This window comes from Dermacentor silvarum, chromosome 10 (genome assembly GCF_013339745.2).
Source record: "Dermacentor silvarum isolate Dsil-2018 chromosome 10, BIME_Dsil_1.4, whole genome shotgun sequence".
Taxonomy (NCBI): domain Eukaryota; kingdom Metazoa; phylum Arthropoda; class Arachnida; order Ixodida; family Ixodidae; genus Dermacentor; species Dermacentor silvarum.
The window spans coordinates 114,260,605-114,279,084 of NC_051163.1; the positions used below are offsets into that span (position 1 = coordinate 114,260,605).

At 45.0% G+C, this 18,480-nt stretch overlaps 1 protein-coding gene across 1 annotated transcript in view; it reads left to right on the top strand.

Annotated features, from left to right (window-relative positions):
* LOC119466504 (uncharacterized) overlaps positions 1-18,480 on the top strand; it is a 122,425-nt gene that overhangs the window by 90,439 nt on the left and 13,506 nt on the right. Inside the window, 6 exon segments of the mRNA XM_049657416.1 lie at positions 2,434-2,547; positions 5,408-5,515; positions 9,611-9,708; positions 11,765-11,813; positions 13,813-13,919; positions 16,330-16,606. Of these exon segments, the coding sequence (XP_049513373.1) occupies positions 2,434-2,547; positions 5,408-5,515; positions 9,611-9,708; positions 11,765-11,813; positions 13,813-13,919; positions 16,330-16,606 (753 nt within the window).

Here is an 18,480-nt window from a genome sequence, read left to right on the forward strand (position 1 = left end):
CATAATGTACATCCATCTACTTTACCACTCGTTCATCCCTCCCGCACATCTAGACGTCTGCATAATCATCTCAGTTTCCAACGCATCTTCGGTCACACCAATGCATTCAACTGCTCAGCTTTGCCACGTGTCATTGCGCTGTGGAATGGTCTTTCTGATAACATCGCTGACATTAACGACCCAATAACCTTCAGACAAAAAATCAGTGCAATATTTGGCTAATACTTAGCTAAAAGTCAGTGTCTGTTTTAGTTTTGTTGTTCTTAACTTCATTGTTGTGTATATATGTAAGCATTTGTGCTAAGATTGTTTGCTTTACCGCATACTGGAAAGCTAACAGGTGTCAGTTTACCTGCCTTTCTTTTTATTTTTGTTTATTCCGCGTTCTTTGTTTATTATTTTATTCTCGTTCTGTTCATATTTATGTAACTGTGTAACATGCTTTTGCTTCACAATTGTTATCTGTAGCGCCCCCCTTACGCAATACTCCTTCTGGAGCCTGTGAGGTGTATGAAATAAGTAAATAAAAAATAAATAAGCTTGTCGAAGCTGCAAGAACGACAACGTGCGTATCGGGCCGCTCGGGCCCCACCAGCTCGGCACGTGACAGTCTCATGTTTCAGTGATTAGCGCAACACTTTGCTTTACGTAGATCTCAATCACAGTTGTGTGCCGAATTTTTCAGTGACTTCAGATCATATGTTTTTTTCGTTAGTGCATTTGTTCTCTCATTGTTTTCCAAATCGTATGAATGAGTTTTTACTGTACTAGATCTAGCCCTGGGAGTGTTAGCCAACACCGATCATAGATGCTTGGAGCATCCCTTTCAACAGAAGGCATCATGTAGTATGTGAACTTGGGAACGGACAAACTGACCTATAAACCCTCGTTTGCTATTTCAAGGCATCAAACCTGCAAGTAAACAAAGTCATAGCTGAACCTCACTACAATAAATCTCGATTTGACAGCATTTGCAGTTTAACAAATAATTGTGAATTTGCCAGTCCGAACGAACTGTCACTGGATTTGTCGGTGTTTAGAGTGAGTGCGCTCTTGGATAGCTCTGCATGCTTAGTCCTTATCTTCTTTTGTTCTTATCATTAGTGGCAAGCATATCTCAGAGTTCAGGATTTTTTTACACAGAGCTTTTAACCTCTCATATTTGTTTCAAGGTGAACTTTTATGCAGTTTAGTGAGAAGGTTTAAGAAATCAAGACTCCTTGAAACAGAGATTTTAACTTTAGCTGTTGAAGTAAACTTTCTTGCTTATTGAATACAGTGTGACACTAGGATATGAAAGGACAGGAAAGAAGGAACACAGCAACACACTGCTGACTTGTTATGGCACAAATTTATTGAACGCAATATAAACATTCATGCTGGTCATGGGGTCATGTGCTTTTCTGTGAAGCTGTTCACATGTGCAAGGGGAAAAAAAACAAGGGTAAAACACAGACAAAAAAAAAAAAAAAAAACTACCTTAAAGCGCTCCTGTATTATCTAGATACGGCTGTCTATTTTTTTCGTGAAGTGAAACCAATGGAAGACTGATGAAAGTGCTTCCATTCTTCAATATGTGGGATGCCTCAACTATTTCTCTGATCAAGTTGATTATTGTGCCAGTGAATAGTGGTTGTGGGGTCAAAGTGAGGCAAACAATCACACCACACGTGTTGCATTGTGTTCTGATGTGCTGTCATATCTGAGTAACAGATGAGCACATTTCCTTTTATTTGCTGTGCAACTCTGGTTCACTTACTGTAGACTGTGCGTCATATGACCATGATTTCTTATATTGCGTTATTTTCAATAAACCTTAACAAATGTGAGTCGGCGATCGTCTCATTCCTTCTTTTCTGTTGATTTTTTTATTCATTCCTCACAGGCCCCGAAGAGCATTGAGTGAGGGGGCCATATCAATAGAAATACAGCACAAAATAATAAACTAGAGTAACGGTGCAAGAGACGAGGTACAAGGCAAATACACTAAAGAAACACAAAGTTGATTCAAAAGGGCGTAAATATACCAAATTAACACGGTGATTAATAAACAAAGCAAACGCAAAAATGGCAAGAATGGATAACCATGTACAAGTGAAACTGTAGTACAAAATAAAACAACATTTAAAGCAACTGAAAAAGTAGTACAGCAGAAAACCGCAATTAGGGCAATACTAAAGCGATAAATGCTGGCAGAGGTGTTTTTTGAACACAGTGTCACATTGTGTTCGAGCAACAATAAACTGGTGCTAACTAGCCCTAACGTCTGTTTTCTACAACTTAATTTGCTTGCTTCTTTTTTCTTTCACACTGATTTTCCAAATCTATGTACGTTAAAAATGCATTTTGTTCATAAATAGGTCCCAACACATGAAAGTGACATTTAGCCCCTTTTCACATTTCTTTTTCTTTCTTTCGACGTTCATTGTGCAGTTGCGACAAAAGGCCTTCCAGAATGCATACCTGAGTCGTTCTATGCTGACCTTTGACCTGGGGTCTCTTGATGATCCACCCTATGGACCTGTAGCCTTGCACACTGCTCTGGAGGTTGGTCTTGTTGTATTCTAATTTTGGTTGCCTTTTAGATACAGGCTTTCTAAATTCTAAGCAAATGCTGCAGTAGAGTTTATGTGGGTTTCTTCAGCGGTGCTTGAACCGCCATGGTATTGATGTGAAGTACCATCGGCCACAAAAGTTTACAGGACGTAGGATTTGGGAAGAAGCTGAATTCCTGTGATGCTTGGATGCATAGGCTCGAATTCAAAAGTTCAATCTGTAGTTGTTTTTGTAACTTACACAGTGATCCATTAAGTTAGAAGGGCCATGCCTTAACAGAGCAGGAAATCATATTTGGTAGGAACTTGTGTCCCATAAACATTTGTGGCCAACTGTGCATATATTTGAATTTCATCCTTGTGGCTACAGTCTAATGTGTGGATTCTTATATCTCCTTGAAATAAAATTTTTCTTGCAAGATTCTTGCATAAATACATTAAAATTGCACACATTGAAAGCCAGCCAGCAGATGAAGCCATACTGGGTAAATTAAAATTTTGGCATTAAGAAAATAATATTGCTTATGAAGCATTCAGAAAATTGTAAAGTTAAACAGCTTATCAGGCGAACTTGCTTTCCTGGTTTGCCTTGAGTTTAAAATAGTTCATTCAGCGTGACCACTTAAATCTGAGCTGATAACTAGCTAGCCGTCTACAAAACAAGCCCGAATAAGGAGTATTGGTAATCTGGAAATAGCCAAAAACATGCAGCACATATAATCTGAAGAGCTTATTTAGAAGACAATGTTGCGCAGGTCAGTATCTCTCTAAAAAGAAAATCCATACAGGCTTTGGGGGATGGCTGAAATTACGTTAAAAAAAAAAAAAACCTTCTAGCAGTCATTATTAACTTACTAGAGGGCTAAATTGTGCCCATCAACAATTCTAAGTTAGGTCAACATTCCTGTTAGTAGGTAAACTTACAAGTACACATGAATGTACATTGTGCACTAATAAGAAAAACATCACTTGATCTGTGTTGAAATAATGATTCCCGCAATTGTGCAAATTCCGATGTCACTCTCTGCCACCTGCAATGAAGCTTGCACAATGAAGAATCTGCCTTTTAGCAATGTATTTATTTCAGCCCAAGAAAGAGGAATAATTATGGGTTATGAGCCTTGAATGCAAATCTGGTGTTCCCCAGCATATTAGTGGGCTATGTACTAGCCATTGTTTTCGTGGAGTTTGACAGTTCGAGCTAGACCTATGAAGATGAGAATAAGCGTCATGTCACCATGTTTTCACAACAAGACAGCATGAGCAGCAGCAGGCCCAAACAACCATGACAAGTGAATGGGAAAATATTGAAACATACTGGCAGAAGGTTCAAGCAACCCTGTAAAAACTAGAAGCCTAATGACCCACTTACAATAAGTGGAACTGTTCAATATGTGATGAATGTATTGGAATGGGCACAGAGCTGTTCGAATGAATAAAATGCCATGTGCCCAATGTAGTTAAAACAAAAACAAGCACTTACTAAAAGGTTCCCCATGTGTGTGTATGTTTTTGTGTCATGCGAGCACATTTTCTCACTATGTTCAATGCGCACTTTATATGAGACTTGAGCAAGCCGGCCTTGATGCGCAGGCTTGCATTCTGGAATTTTTTTTTTTTTTGTCAGTGTTAGCCTCTGTAATTTTTGTGCATCACTTCTGCATGGAGGTTCTGCTTTGACAAGCCTGAAATTCATGATGCACTGCTGCAGTTTAGCCTGAACCATGCCTTGCTCATTTTTGTCAGTCACACAACAGTGCAAGACACTACCCACAAAAGAAGAAAATAGCGACAACTGAGTGCTGACTTGCAAACGATTAAGTTTATTGGAGGACACGTGAACTATACATCAAGGAAACTAAGAAACATTCGGGGAGATCTAGTCAAAATTTACCAGCTACACGTTATAGACTGCTGCCAGCATTCTTTTAACTTCTTTCACTCCTAGCTGTGTCACATGTTGCAGTGCAGTAGCAGCAGCTGTACTGCACTTGCTTAACTTCATGCGAGTCTTGCTCAAGGTGTGTCCGCTATAAAACAATAACAACAATCTCACATTATTGGAGTTTCAATCTGCGATTGCAATTTGTCCCTCCTCTGGGTCACACCAGGTTAGTGGAACAGCAGTCGCTTGTTAGCACTTTTACAGTATCTCTGACAGGGTTGCTTTTATGTGGTTGTGTGGACTGCCCCTCTCCACGCCATGAAGTGTCCTCCAAAAATTGTCAGAACGAATTCTGGCGCTATAGGCGATGCAAGTAGAGAGAATGGGAATGATGGTAACATAGGGATTTGCCAAAGCTTTGTCCTTCTCGCTTTTAATGGCCTTGTGACTTTGTGAAGTTATCATCCTCAACAAAATATTATGTTATGAATGCAACAATTTATATTGTTTATGAATGTGTACAGTGTTATTGCTTTCTATGTTGAGAAAGATAGGATTTCTTTGAAATATAAGCCAGTAATATAAGCTAATAAAAGCAGCTAAATAGTAGTGAACAAAGACACAAGCATGATGATTCGACACATCTATGTACTAACCATTATTCCGATGGTGGCTGATCGATTGCAGTGCCAGAGGCCCCTCTAGCTATTTTAGTAGAAAACTCTATTCTCCACACAAGTTTTCTGGTAATGCACGTGTAATCATCTCTTGATAACCTGCTCCTCAGATACTGTTGGGATGTGCTTGCACTCCCACAGCATCAAATCAAGATGGGATACTCCTTTGCCATCGAAGCAATCCGACTCATTTGAATGTGTCTTTAATATGCTGGTAAGCCTCCATGCTGCCTTGCTGTCTCACAAATTCTGTTTACCACTCTCGGCGGTTTCTCTCCGACTCTGTTAAGGCATTCCGAGGCAGCTACGATCCTACCTCTGTCGTCAGCTACTGCCAACGCTTCTCGGACTTCCAGGCCGCTGCGAAGGTCTCGCTGCTCGAGGGACAGTTTGCCCAGGTGAGAGCTCATCCGCGTGGAGTCCACTTCAGGTGCATTGTGATGTGATGCTCCTTTTTACTGCCACAGCAGCCTGAAAATTCAAAACTGGTTTTGCAGCGTCCATTCATCTACCCTTTTCGTTACCCTGACCATGATTGTCATCATGAAGTCAGTATTGTTATTTTGTTGTCATCGGGTCACATCTTCTGCTTCACCCTCACCATAGGGTGAAAAAAAAAATCCAGCAGAACCCACCCAAGGATGACCAGTCGACTGTTAATACAATTAGCAATAAAGCGATGAAGTGACTCACTGTATTGCCACCACCAAAATGCGTCGTGTATGAGGCATGTATTACAGCTGTGCTCCTCTCTCGCACTCCCCTCTGTAAAGCCCCTCAATAAAACAAAAGTAGCGCCATATCCTCTCTGCTCCTCCTGCGCCGGCGTTCACTCTCTCTTCTGTCGACTGTGGCTCCCCCTACGCGGGGCTGAACTAGCAGACACTCTCCGAATGAAACACTGTGGCTCCGTTTCGCTCGCGCTCTTGAACTCGTATTTTGATCGGAATTTTTCGCGTTATATTATGACTGGCTGCCGAAACAACGAGAGGACGCATAAATGCCGTTGCGCTTACATGGCTGTACTATTAGCGGTGATACAGTGAGCCTAAAGCCTCTAAGTCGGGCTTTAACTGAGCCATGCCACGCGCGACCTCGGCGTTGGTTCATCTCCGCGTTTCAGTAGCTCCAGTCCCTCGTTGGCCAGTGGCTAACGTGCACAGCAGGCCTCTAACAATGACTACGCTGCTGGAGTGAATGATCCACCAGCTGTATATATGCAGTTGTCTTACAGGTTTCACTGACCGATCATTCGGCGGAAGCGGTCCGTCGATAATGAGGCTAGTAGCTTTGCTCACTTGTAGGAAGCCTTACACTACTCCACACATCTTTTTTTCTTTTTTTTGCGGATTTGAGTAGCGCGGCAGCGGTCATCTTACAGGTGTATGCGAGACTGCTTTTGCGGATCATATTGCCACTTGCATGTGCTGCACGCGTGTCCGAGAAATTCTGCCCTGTGTATTGTATTTACTATCTTATCAAATGCAGAGCAGAAACGATGAGTTAACATCCAGGTTTGTCCTGGCCACTGACAAAGCCACGCAGGAATGAGTTAACTCTATAATCAAGGGCTTTGCAATGTGGATAGCGTTGCTAGCAGTTCTTCCTGGGGATTGTTTGTTTTCCAATATTGAATAACTGAATTAATGCACCCGCAACACGGAATCTGTCATATAAAGCGAAGGAGCAAGCTGTCACAATAATGATGCCCGGTTATATCAAATGTGGAGCGAATATTTTTTTTATCCATGCGTATGAGCGTTTGGTAGAGGACGTGACAGCATTCAGGTACCCTTGCGTCATGCACACTTTACACTGTTTCCACATTTACAGTCGCATATAACTCAAAAACGCAGCAATGCCCCTCAAAGGAGGCCAATGGCTTCCTTAGTTGACATGTGATGACGTTGCGTTTAATCTCCTCGCACCTGCTAATGCGACATCGCAGAGAGCTGATAGCGGCAAGATAGCCGACCACCGAGTTGAGTTTTTGCTGAAGGCGCAAAGTCGCCCTAACTAAATAGTCCCAAAAGGTTCGTCTTTCCACAGGTAAGCGCCCATTTTTCCCTACGTACCGTCACCGCTTCGTAACATACTGCGATACACTCAAAACGTGCCGTTCGCGTACATTCAGGCCACACAAACACAATGCCATGGATTGTATAACGGAGTCAACAAAAACCACGTGCGTTTGAAGACATGATGAAATCCGGCCATGAAAGTTGCAAATGCAGCGCAAACATGCAGCGTGAACAATGCGGCACTTAGGAGGGAGAAAAACTAACGAAGCCTCACACAGCAAGTGGCAGCATGTGAGATTAGGGATCATTGAAGAATCGCTCGCTTACCTCACACAGCCGGGACCATTGTGTTGGGTTGAAATCAGCCCGGCTGATTCTTTGAAGCCAGACCTTCCTCTGCGCCGCGTCTCGCTTCGCAGATGGAATCCGGAAGAGTCGCTTGCCGTCTGTTTCGCGTGTTCTGCACCCGAATGCTGAGCAACAAGGCATCGCGAACACTTAAAACACTTTGCCTTAAACGCTCAAAGGAGACGCGATGCGTGGTGCCTCCATACACCGCTTGCAATGGTCTGGCCCCGCGATGGCGGCGGGAGCAAAAAACAAGCAAGAAAAAAAGCGCGCGAGAGCACATGACAGTATTCGGCCAATCGGAGGGCCGAGCGCCGAGAGAACGGGCAGGGGAGGAGGAAAGCGGCGATCTTCAAAACATGGCGCTACTTTTCTTTTATTGAGGGGCAACCCCTCTGGACACGTGGGCGCCATCTAGCGGTGCCGCCGTGAAGTCCGCCCATGGCCTCTGAGATGTGTGGTGGCAATACAGTACGTTTGAATGCTGAGAATTGTTCCCCCACTGCCCGTGCACATTTGTTGTGCAACCCTTAATTGTCAGGCTAGAAGAACCAGGCTAGAGTACTCGAGGAACCTGTTTGACACGGGTTCAAGTTCATCCAGCACTGGCAAAATTTTATAGACTTTTTTTTTTTCATTGAAGAGGATGGGTGAAAGAAGTTACTACCCCTCTGGACACGCGGGCGCCATCTAGCGGTGCCGCCGTGAAGTCCGCCCATGGCCTCTGAGATGTGTGGTGGCAATACAGTACGTTTGAATGCTGAGAATTGTTCCCCCACTGCCCGTGCACATTTGTTGTGCAACCCTTAATTGTCAGGCTAGAAGAACCAGGCTAGAGTACTCGAGGAACCTGTTTGACACGGGTTCAAGTTCATCCAGCACTGGCAAAATTTTGTAGACTTTTTTTTTTTCATTGAAGAGGATGGGTGAAAGAAGTTAGATACAGCTGTATCCTGTGCCGCATTCTGCAAAGTGGGTGAAGTTCCCTAAGATTGCTGAGTGCATTAAAAACATCGCCCGCCACCACCTCTGGGATTTGAACTCGTGTCCATGCAACAATGTGCAGTTGGGAGCTGGATGCACTGACCGCTAGGCTATTGCGCAGCTTTAGTGTTTGTTCATTTGTACAAGGTTTTGCACGCCACATGGGCTCCAGGAGTGGCTGTGTCTGCTCACGTATCTCGGAGGTTACAGCTGGCAATACTGTAGCGGACGAGGATGACATTGTGCATTTGTGTGGTGTCGGAATGCGCATCTAGCTGGCCGCGGGGTGGGTTAGACCTAAGCATGGAGGAAGGAAAGTGTAGGAGAGGACCCGGCCAGCACGGATGTGTTGGAGAAAGTGTGGCGGAAGTCATGTGCTGTTTTTTGCAAAGGAGCACTGGGACTGGTACCCCAAACGTCAACGTTGCCATATCAACCGCGCTCCTGAAGCTCTCACTGCTGTTTGCGGCCTCTGAAAAGTGAGATAACATTTTTCCGCCTGTGTTTTTTTTGCAGCATATTTTTTTCGCGTGACAAGCTGACTTTGGATTGTGGTGTGAAGCTTGAAAGTTTTGTTTTGGGACTGTGAGTGCGAGTGTCAGCCAGCAACAGATACACTCAAACAATCACAGTGCGGGTCTTCGTCGTCTTCTTCAACGTGCCATGAAAAGCACAGGAGCGCGTCTGCTTCACTAAAACTGTTACAGAAGTTTCGTAGGCTTTGTTCTGATGCGCGTCAGCAGCACATCATTGATCATTGGATCATATGTTTTCCCGGTTGATACCTTCTTTCTTGCATTTTTAGAAAAAAAATGTATGAACGAGGATCTATATTTGTGATCTTAGACAGCACAGATTGGCGTGTAACACTAAACTAGTTTTAATGAAATGCCATTTATATCTGCTCTATTGTGTTGAATTAGCCTATTTCTCAAGGCAGGTGCTGCCAAGATAGTAGCTTGTTTTCAAGTGGCTGGCTTCTAGTAATGAGGGGAACTGTTCTGCAGGTGTTATGAGCCAAAATTATCACTTCTTCGAAAAGAATTCTGCAACTTCGTCGAGTGTTCCTCATTCCATGAACAATGTATGCCCCAGGTGCTAGCTCGTGTTTTGTGGAATACATGATTTTGCTGTTTGCAGGCCTTGCAGTACCAGTTCCAGGCTCTCATGTTTGACCCTAAGGTGACTCGTGAGTTCCTGACAACAAATGCGGTGGAGGCTGTCACCTACTACTTGGGGTGAGAGAGTGTCCTTGCAAAAGCCTTCAGCCGTCAGATGCTAGTAGTTTTTCTGAAAGATTGGCGAGAGCCGTTTAGTTCCATTAAGTTAATTGCAAGTCCAGCATTTCGACTGTCCACTTCTTCCCCAGTGTTTGCATCGTTATGTTAGTAATTCGTTTGTTTACAAGTGCCGTAAACATAATCTGTGATATGTCTAGCATGGTCTGCATGACAGACCAAATCACCGATTTAGTCCATGGACTAAGCATCGCATGAGTTGATGGCACTGACTCAAGCTAAGAGCAGCTAATACATTTGTTCCATGTGTGGGGTGGTTCAATGTTGCTCATTCTTGTCAGACTTGGTCTACAGATATTAATAAGAAGTTTGTGCCAGGGTGTTTAAGGGGACCGTAAAGGCCATTATTTAGTCAAGCTGATTGATAGATTGTGGCTCCAAGATATCAAAAGTATCATTTTTACTGAAACTAGAACTTTGGTAAGTGAGAAAATTAAATAAATGCTGGACTGGGTCGTCGCTGATGCTGCAAAAGGGCCTTGGCAAGACCTCCTGTCCCATTTATAAATGGTAACTTGTAAACCTCCTGTCCCATTTATAATTGGTAACCTGTAAAACCTCCTTTCCCATTTATAATTGGTAACTTGTAGTTAACTGTATGAAATAAGAAAAAAATTCCCGCATTGCACTTTATGGACTGATTATGCTTGTGCACAGAGACTCATTGCCTTCATATGTTGTCGGATCTCAAACGTACTCTTGGGACAAAGGAATGACAACGCAATAGTGCAAACAATCGCAAGGACATTTATGGCACCTTTTATACACCAATCTGGCCAGCCAAATTGCTACAAACAAAACATGCCGATAGGCATGAACGAATTGAGGAAATCTGACTCACCGCGTCAGGATATCAAGCGAATATGTTTGCACCCATGCTGGACACCAACGTCTAATTATTCGCATGTACATTCATGCGAACAGTGGTGCATTCGAACTATCGAGTTCATCTGTACCGTTGCCCCGCTCCGAAGCCTCACGAGACGGTCCCACAGAGCGTGCCGACATGTGCGTGACAAGTCCGTGCGCTCTGCCAACCTCCAAGCCAAATAGACAAAGGCTACTTACTCCCTTTTGCACCCGAGTAAGCCCACCGTGAGGTGGCGTTAGCAGCGCAACACTTGCGCCATCTCTCCTACTATTTCACATCTACACCGACCGTTGGCGGCGCGTAGCTACGTGGAGAAGCCAGATTACAGGAGACACAAGAGCCATGTGGGGAAAACAACTTTGGGGGATGCATGAGAGTCAACCGTCCCCGCATTGTTTAGAAATATATGTCTGCTTAGAAGCTTAGAAATATAAAATGCAGTAAATAGAGCCACAAGAACATCTGAAGCCACAAGTACGTAGATCAGACAAATCCATGTACTAACCATTGTTGCCATGGCAGCTGAACAATTGCAGTGCCAGAATTCCCTCTAAGTATTTTTGCTTAACCTGTTCCCTAGTGTAGTAGTAAGTATAGCTAGGTGGCATTATGATGTGCTTAGCTTGTTGGGGCTGCCTTGGGACGTGCTGTAGCAACTCAGCTTGCAATTGACTGTGCTCAAAAACATGTCACACCCTGTAGAACACGTCTGCTGTGTGGAGATTGATGAGCAGTCAGATGAGTGTGCTGTGTTCTTACTGGCGTACTGAAACCACATTGTAAGAGTGGCCTACCTGTACTTACTATGAGCCTGGTGACCTGCCTGTGGCTGTGGCATTCTGCAGCTCAGCACAAGGTTGCAGGTTTGATGTAGGGTAGGGTTTGGTTTGGTTTGGTTGGGTAAGGTTAGGTAAGGTTAGGTTAGGTTAGTAAGCTAGGTAGGTTCTTAAGCGTGAGGTATCCTAAGAGTGTTAATCGCATTAACAAATGATCAATCACTGGCCCAGTTCGTCAATTACTTGCTTGCTCACCCCCTCACACCAACTCACTAACTTATTCACTCCCTCTCGCTCTCTCTGGTTCACTCACTGAAACTATGCTAATTTACTTTATTTACTTTTGCAGACTCATTGACAAGGAGAACAGTGAAGCCAACTTTGGCTTTTTTGAAAATGTAAGTAAACTGTTTTGATGCTTGAACTTCTGCCATGTCAGAGTAGCAAGCTATGAGAATTAGATGTAGTTTCGCCCGCCGTCTTTCATCTCTTGTATTATCATATTTTTAGAGGTCTTGCTACGAAATGCCATCACAAACACATAATAGCATGTCATAGCATATTTTTTCAAAAGAGAGAATATAATAATACTCTCTAACATGAATACGATTTGAAGAAGAGAGTCGCCTTTGAGGAAAAGATTCTCTTTGACAAGGAATCACTGTGCATACTTGCCAACTCTTCTGAATTTTTGTAACATTTACTATAAGTTGGGCCAGTTCTACGAATTTACGAATCTTGCATCACATTTTACAAAAAGAAAATAATTTTATTTGCAAAAAATATTTAAAGGTATTCAAAAGATTTCAAGATTTCCAAAAAGTTCATGCAAAGAAAAAATTGTTATTGCACCTGCTTCTCTTTCTTGTGGCTGCACAAGACGCCGTGTGCCAGAGGGTGCTTGTTCTGAGCAAACTTATTCAGTTGATTTTCTGATGCAGGTGAATTTGGAACAGCAATTTACCTGACAATGTCACTGTGATCTAAAAACAATGTGTTGTTTGCTGCTGCTTGCATACTGCATGTAAACTGTAAAAGTAAATCATTGTTAATAAAGTGTGCATGCATCCCATAAAATATGAGTGCTCAGGGCCAAACTTAAAAAAAGGGGGAAAAAAGGGAAGAGAAAAAACATGGCATGGAGCATTCTATTTGCTCCTTCTCTTCTCTGGTGTCCAAGTTTTATGTTTGTGCTGTTATTCTAAAGATGCTACCCTCCGCCCCAGCACCTAGCTGTTCACGAGAGCACAACTGATGCACGCTAAACGTTGGCTTAGGCTCATAAATCACACCGGATTTTCCTTCTGGCTACCCTTCCAAGATGTGTTCAACTGTGGTGCAGCAGCAGTATACCCAAAAAATGAAAAAGGCAGATTTTGCAGCCCCCTGCTTCTTGGCAGCCTCTTGCATACTTTATTTTCAAGCGAAGCTTGTATTGCCTCACAACTGTGTCTGCGGTGGTGGTGGTGCCACGCTGAAACCGGACTGCTCCCAGAGTAGAGCAGGTGCTGGAAAAGCTGCGCCTGTGCCGGATCACATGACGCGTGCGACCGATCAGGGTCGTTTAGTGGGTCGCAGGGAGGGAAAGGGGGTTGGCGCGCGTTCCACAGGGCTTCCCTCGCCTCCGATCAGTTTCGGCGACCGGATTTGAATACCGCGCGTGGTGCGTTCCGCCGAGGAGCAGGTTGCATTTGAGCAATGGCGCCGCCAACTAGTTCGGGAAAGGGCTCGTCGTCGACGTGCCGATTCTAGCATGAGAGCTTCCGAAGCCCAGTCGAAACGTCAGCGAAGAGCTGCCGACCCTGAGTTTAGGGCAAACTAAGCAGTACGCCTGCGACAGCATTGTCTTGCCACAAGCTTCGCTTACCCCCATTTTCTCGACAGGGGAAAGGCTGGTGAATTTTCAATTTCTGTTGTCTGACATTTGCGCTCTTGCCCGGCCATAGCTTGCCAGTTCATTGGACTTTCTATTTAGGGCTGCAATGTCCTTCGATGGCATAGAATGTGATGCACTCAAACTGTAGAGACTGGTCCATAATATCTAGGCCTGCCCCACACTCTTAAAACAGTTTGCACCCTTTAGGGCTTATCTTGTCCCACAACAATAATCGCCATCTGCCTTGGTTGCGTTTCCTTTCTTGAAAACTCTGTTGCCTGCTACTTTCCTGTCGAGAATGCTATGTCATGCTGATAACGCGCATGCCGTTCGTGACCTGGAAGTACTGGGTGCTTAGCAATAAAAGAAAGGAAATTCGGGAAATATAGATGACGATTATCGTGCAAACTTTCTTCAGAGTGTGGGGCAGACCTGGAGGGTTCAGTCTGAGGAGCCAACATGGATTGGTGTTTAGACTGAAATCCGCAACCGCGCTGCCACTCCTTCTCTCATTGTTTCAGATGGTGAGCTTCTGGCAAGAGGAAGAGCTTCCTGTGAAACCTCTGGAGCAACTGTTCCAGTCCCATCTTCCGGACATTGGCTACTCACTTGGCCTGGTCCTGTTCAGGTGAGAGCCAGGCTTGCTGAAAAACATGCATCGCTGTGCGACTGCCACATTTGACATCGTTCCCGTAGTCTCAGTGCTTAGCATTCAGATTATGACTTTATTTCACAGTGCTATGTCTACGTTTCTTTTTCGTGGCATCAAGGCTACAAAAGTCAAGACCCTCACAATGCAGTGAGTGAGAAGGGGATCTGTGGGGCTAGATTTCCTTAGCTAGTTACAACAACGTGAAACCAACAGACTATGAAGCCCATGAAAGCATAGCGGAAATTAACTGTTATTTTTTAAATGTTTTAATGTCGTTAAATTAAGGGAAAAGGAAATGAAAATGGTTGAAAAGACAAACTTGCCACCAATGGGAGCTAAACCCACATCTTTCACATTGCACGTGCGGTGCTTTACTACAGTGTAGACCGCATATCACATAAGTCGCCGGAGTCGTGAATATCTGCACCATAAGCGGTACCTCACTATAACCAAAACAACGACTTTCAAACCCTGCACGTATGCAAAACATGTAGACCAAGCAGCCGCGTGTATCTGAGAATCGAAGTATGCGACTGGGAGTTTTGCATCCGTTTAAATTTATGAACGTTGAAAGGTTAATGTGCAAGTACCCACGATCTTCGCATGAAGCAGACAAAGTAATAATTTTAAATAATTTTTTTTTAAATGTCTCAGTTTCGCCCGAAAGGCGCAGCATCAATTGCGATAGGAAATTAGTAGAGAGCTATAAGGGGTAGGGATAGCAGTTTTATCGGCTGCATAAACTTGACACATTCGCTTACTAACTGAATTAACAAGCGTGGTGTAAACGCGCACAAGCAAACATGAATAGACACGATGACCGCAGACAACCACTGTCAAAACGCAGGCGTGGGGAAACGCGGCTGCCGCAGCGAGCGAAGGTTCGTTGCAGTCTATCGCTTCAACGGAAACTGAGCGGGGTAAGCACAGCGCATACAAAGGTCAGAGCCGTGTGGAGATCGCTTTAAAGATACGGTGTGTGCGACAACACCAACAGCCAGCACAGGCGCGAACGCATTTGTTGGCAGAGTAGAAGCCGCCCCTCCCCCTCCCTCCCTCCCGTGCTGCCCTCCCGCTTTGCTCCTTTGGCGTCGCCAGTTCCCCTTGCACCCGGTTGCAAGATAGGCTGCACAGCGTCGCCCCCCCTTCCTCCCTCCCATACCCCCACGGCCTTTCGCACGATAGAAGTCGCGTTTGCTCTCCGCTGTGCGTTCGCTCTCTGTGAAGGCGCGCGTCCCCTGTGCGCTTTCACTCGCACATAGGGAGCGCGGCAACGATTTTATTGCCCTTGGACTCATGCTCCTCCTCCTCATCACCCTCGGTAATCTCCTCTCCCATCGGTGGGCGCACCTCGCTGAGAAGCGAGCTCACTGCCGCCCTTGTCGACGAGACTTTCCCGTGGAAGCCGCATTATAACTGGTATTTTGTCTCACATGGCTGCACTGTAAGCGGTATGCGTATACATAGAGTGCTGTCGGAAAATTAACAGGAGTCTGAAAAGACCGTACTATATCCGTTCTTGCACTATAAGCGGTTACGTTATAAGTGGTCTATACTGTAAATCCACTGCCATGACCTTGAGTATCTCTGGCTAATAGCCCCAGGGCTGGGTCTATAACACAAATGGAAATACCCATGAAAGTGGACGATAAGACAGCCATTGTGGTTGCTTAATAGACCACACTGCACACACAATGCTTGTTGGCTCCACCTGAACCATTTTCTTGTTTTTTTTTTTTTGTCTTTCATTTAGTACCTCTTCCTCTTGCTGTCAACTTGCTGTGAGGGATATAGACAAAAAAAAAAAAGCAAGATTCCTAAGCATTACCTGTTATGTACAAAACGGAGCATAGCAGTGCCACCAAAGAAGAGTAACTTCCTGTGTTATAAGGGTGTTTGCAGAAAAATATGTGATCGCAGTGCCTGCCGCCACTAGCAGACAGCAGAGAATTATGACCTCGACACTGTAGCGCTCCTGCCGGTGAATGAAGAGAGGGCAGCAAGGGCACAGTCATCCCGCTCTGCAGACAGATGGCGTTGTTGAGACACCTGTCTATTCTTTCACCATGCTTGTGCTGAAGGTGCTGTGGCAGCCCTGTTGTTAGCAACTACGAGAGTATGCGAGGCATGTGCTAAAGATAAAGAACTAGGCCTGCTCAGAAATGGTGCAGTTGTAACCCTGGAATTGTCTTTGTCTCCTCAGATCCTGTGCCCTGCCTTGGAACCCAGGAGAAAACAGAAACAGTCCGACTGACCTAACCGTTTCCCCGCTGCCATTGTTCCATTAAGTTCCAAACATACACACATACATGCCCTCACGTCGGACTCATTGATAGCATGTCAGTGAGTGCTTGCAGCATTTTGTTTTTGCTTCTTTTCACTGCAGCAACGAACGGGAGGTGGTGTCCCAGTTCGTGTCGCGCCTGTCGACCGGGCTGTGCTTGTCGCTGGCAGCTGCCATGCGTGAACGGGTCACCTCCGGCCATCCCCACGGGGAGCTGATTGGAGTGCTGCTCGAGAAGTCGGGCACGGCCGCCCTGGCCGCCCAAATCCGTCTGGTGGACGAGAGTGCCGGATGGGAGCCCGCCGTGCCACCGCAGCGCCTCTGGGAGCAGCTGGTGCGCAGCCTCGGACATGGCATCCGGCGCAAGGCAGCACTCAGGGTGAGCCTACCTGCTGCGTCGCTTATAACACCAGTGACTCAACGCTCTTACCAACAGTGTTACCAACACCAGTTACTCAACAGTTATAACAATGGTTACTCAGTGATTACTCAGCCAGTCATTGGCATTGTAACATCACCTTCATCAACAACCACGGCCACACCTCGATCGCAATCAAAGGTGGGAAACCTCACGAGGTTTTTAGGGTTGACATCAACTTCATAACTGCTGGGTGAGGTTGATGATTGCTAGAAATTCTGGTAGTGAGGTGAGCAATATTGAGTCTGGCCTGATGTTTGAGTTTGACGTTAAGTGAGGCCGAATACTCCTCAAGCTAGTGCGCTTCAAAGTGCCATCAATGATGAGTTTGAATTTGGGAGGCTCTCCTAAGTCCTTTCCTGGCCCACGGGGTTGCTTTCGTGACCCAAGAGATTGGCTGTTACATAGCATTTGTCTGATCGCAGCATTGGCCTGGATTAAGGCATTTTAGAAAATGCACACGCAGAAGGTTCTTGCAGTGACATTGCCTCATTCAACAATGCTTTTGTTTGTGTCAACCAAAGGAACAGGCTTCTTCACCTCAGTTGGAGTGATTCCATGTGCACTGCATGGTTGTTTCAGCATAAAAGATTTCTGTGTGCACTCATGTGAAATAGTGCGACTATGGCAGTGTGGCTGGGAAGCAGGCGGGCTTGTCTTTACTGCAATTTTGTGCATATTTCCTGCGCCGGAAATTTATAATGTTTAGGTACAATGTGGGGATGCAGATTATGCTGAAAATATGTTGTAGAGCTCCACAGCAATGCTAAAACACAGTGTCATCAAGTCGCACCACTCTTCAGCAGAGAGCAACAGCAAGAGTGAATATCTGAACTTTCAAAACAGTATTGTGTCCCTAGGTCTGCTTTGTTATTTCGGTTTTGTGGGGTTGTTTGTGTAAATACTGTGAAAACCTGCATATAATACAACAATTTTTGCAATTAACGTCCCAAATTTCTGGCTTGTACTGTATGTGGATCCAAACCAAAATTTCAGTAGGAAATCGAGCTCAGTGTTCTGGCTTCATTATTGCTGCATGGCTGCCATCATCCTCATTGTCCTCTAGCTTACAAGCATTGCCATCTAGAGGCAGTGCGAGTTAGACCGCCATAATGTGCTGACATAATATGGTATGTCTCGGCTCACTGTGACGTCATGCATTTTGTCACAGTCTGCTCGGGCCTAGTTAAATTTTTATCGATAAATATAAGAAATCAGTCTAGAAGAGCCAAAGACTGAACTTGGAAATTTTCGGAAACATTACTGGAACCACAGCGGCCATAATGTGAAGAAATAATTTGAAATTCGTGATGTCACATGCATGTGCCAGCCATGGCGATGTGGTACAACGTTAAAAAAAATTAACCGACGATTACGATATGCCCTAATGCGAAATTTGGGCGCAGCCCTATATGTGTTGTTATTTCACCATATATTGAGGCATCGAGGCATCGCACCAATCACTACACCAACTGGCAGAGCCGCGACGCGCGGCACTATATATAGACCGGCCACGCTGTTACTGCTTCCTGGCAACTGCAGCTTATGCAACCGTAATTTTTCCTGGAAAACCCTTGCGGCGAACGCTATGCGCGAAGGCAAACTTTTTTGGTTCTTTTTTTGTTTACCCCGCACGGCCGGCGCCACGGATGCACGGACGTGAGCGCCATCTGGTTGCGCTTCAAGGTGGCTTCCTCCACTTTCCTCCTCGCGCTCTCTTCGCTATCACCATCTTTCATACCCCTCTGCGTTCACTCGTTCATCCTTCGCTGTGCTCGTTCGCTCGATTATGCCGAGGTACGCCAAGAGACGCTGATGCTCAATGCTGGAACAAA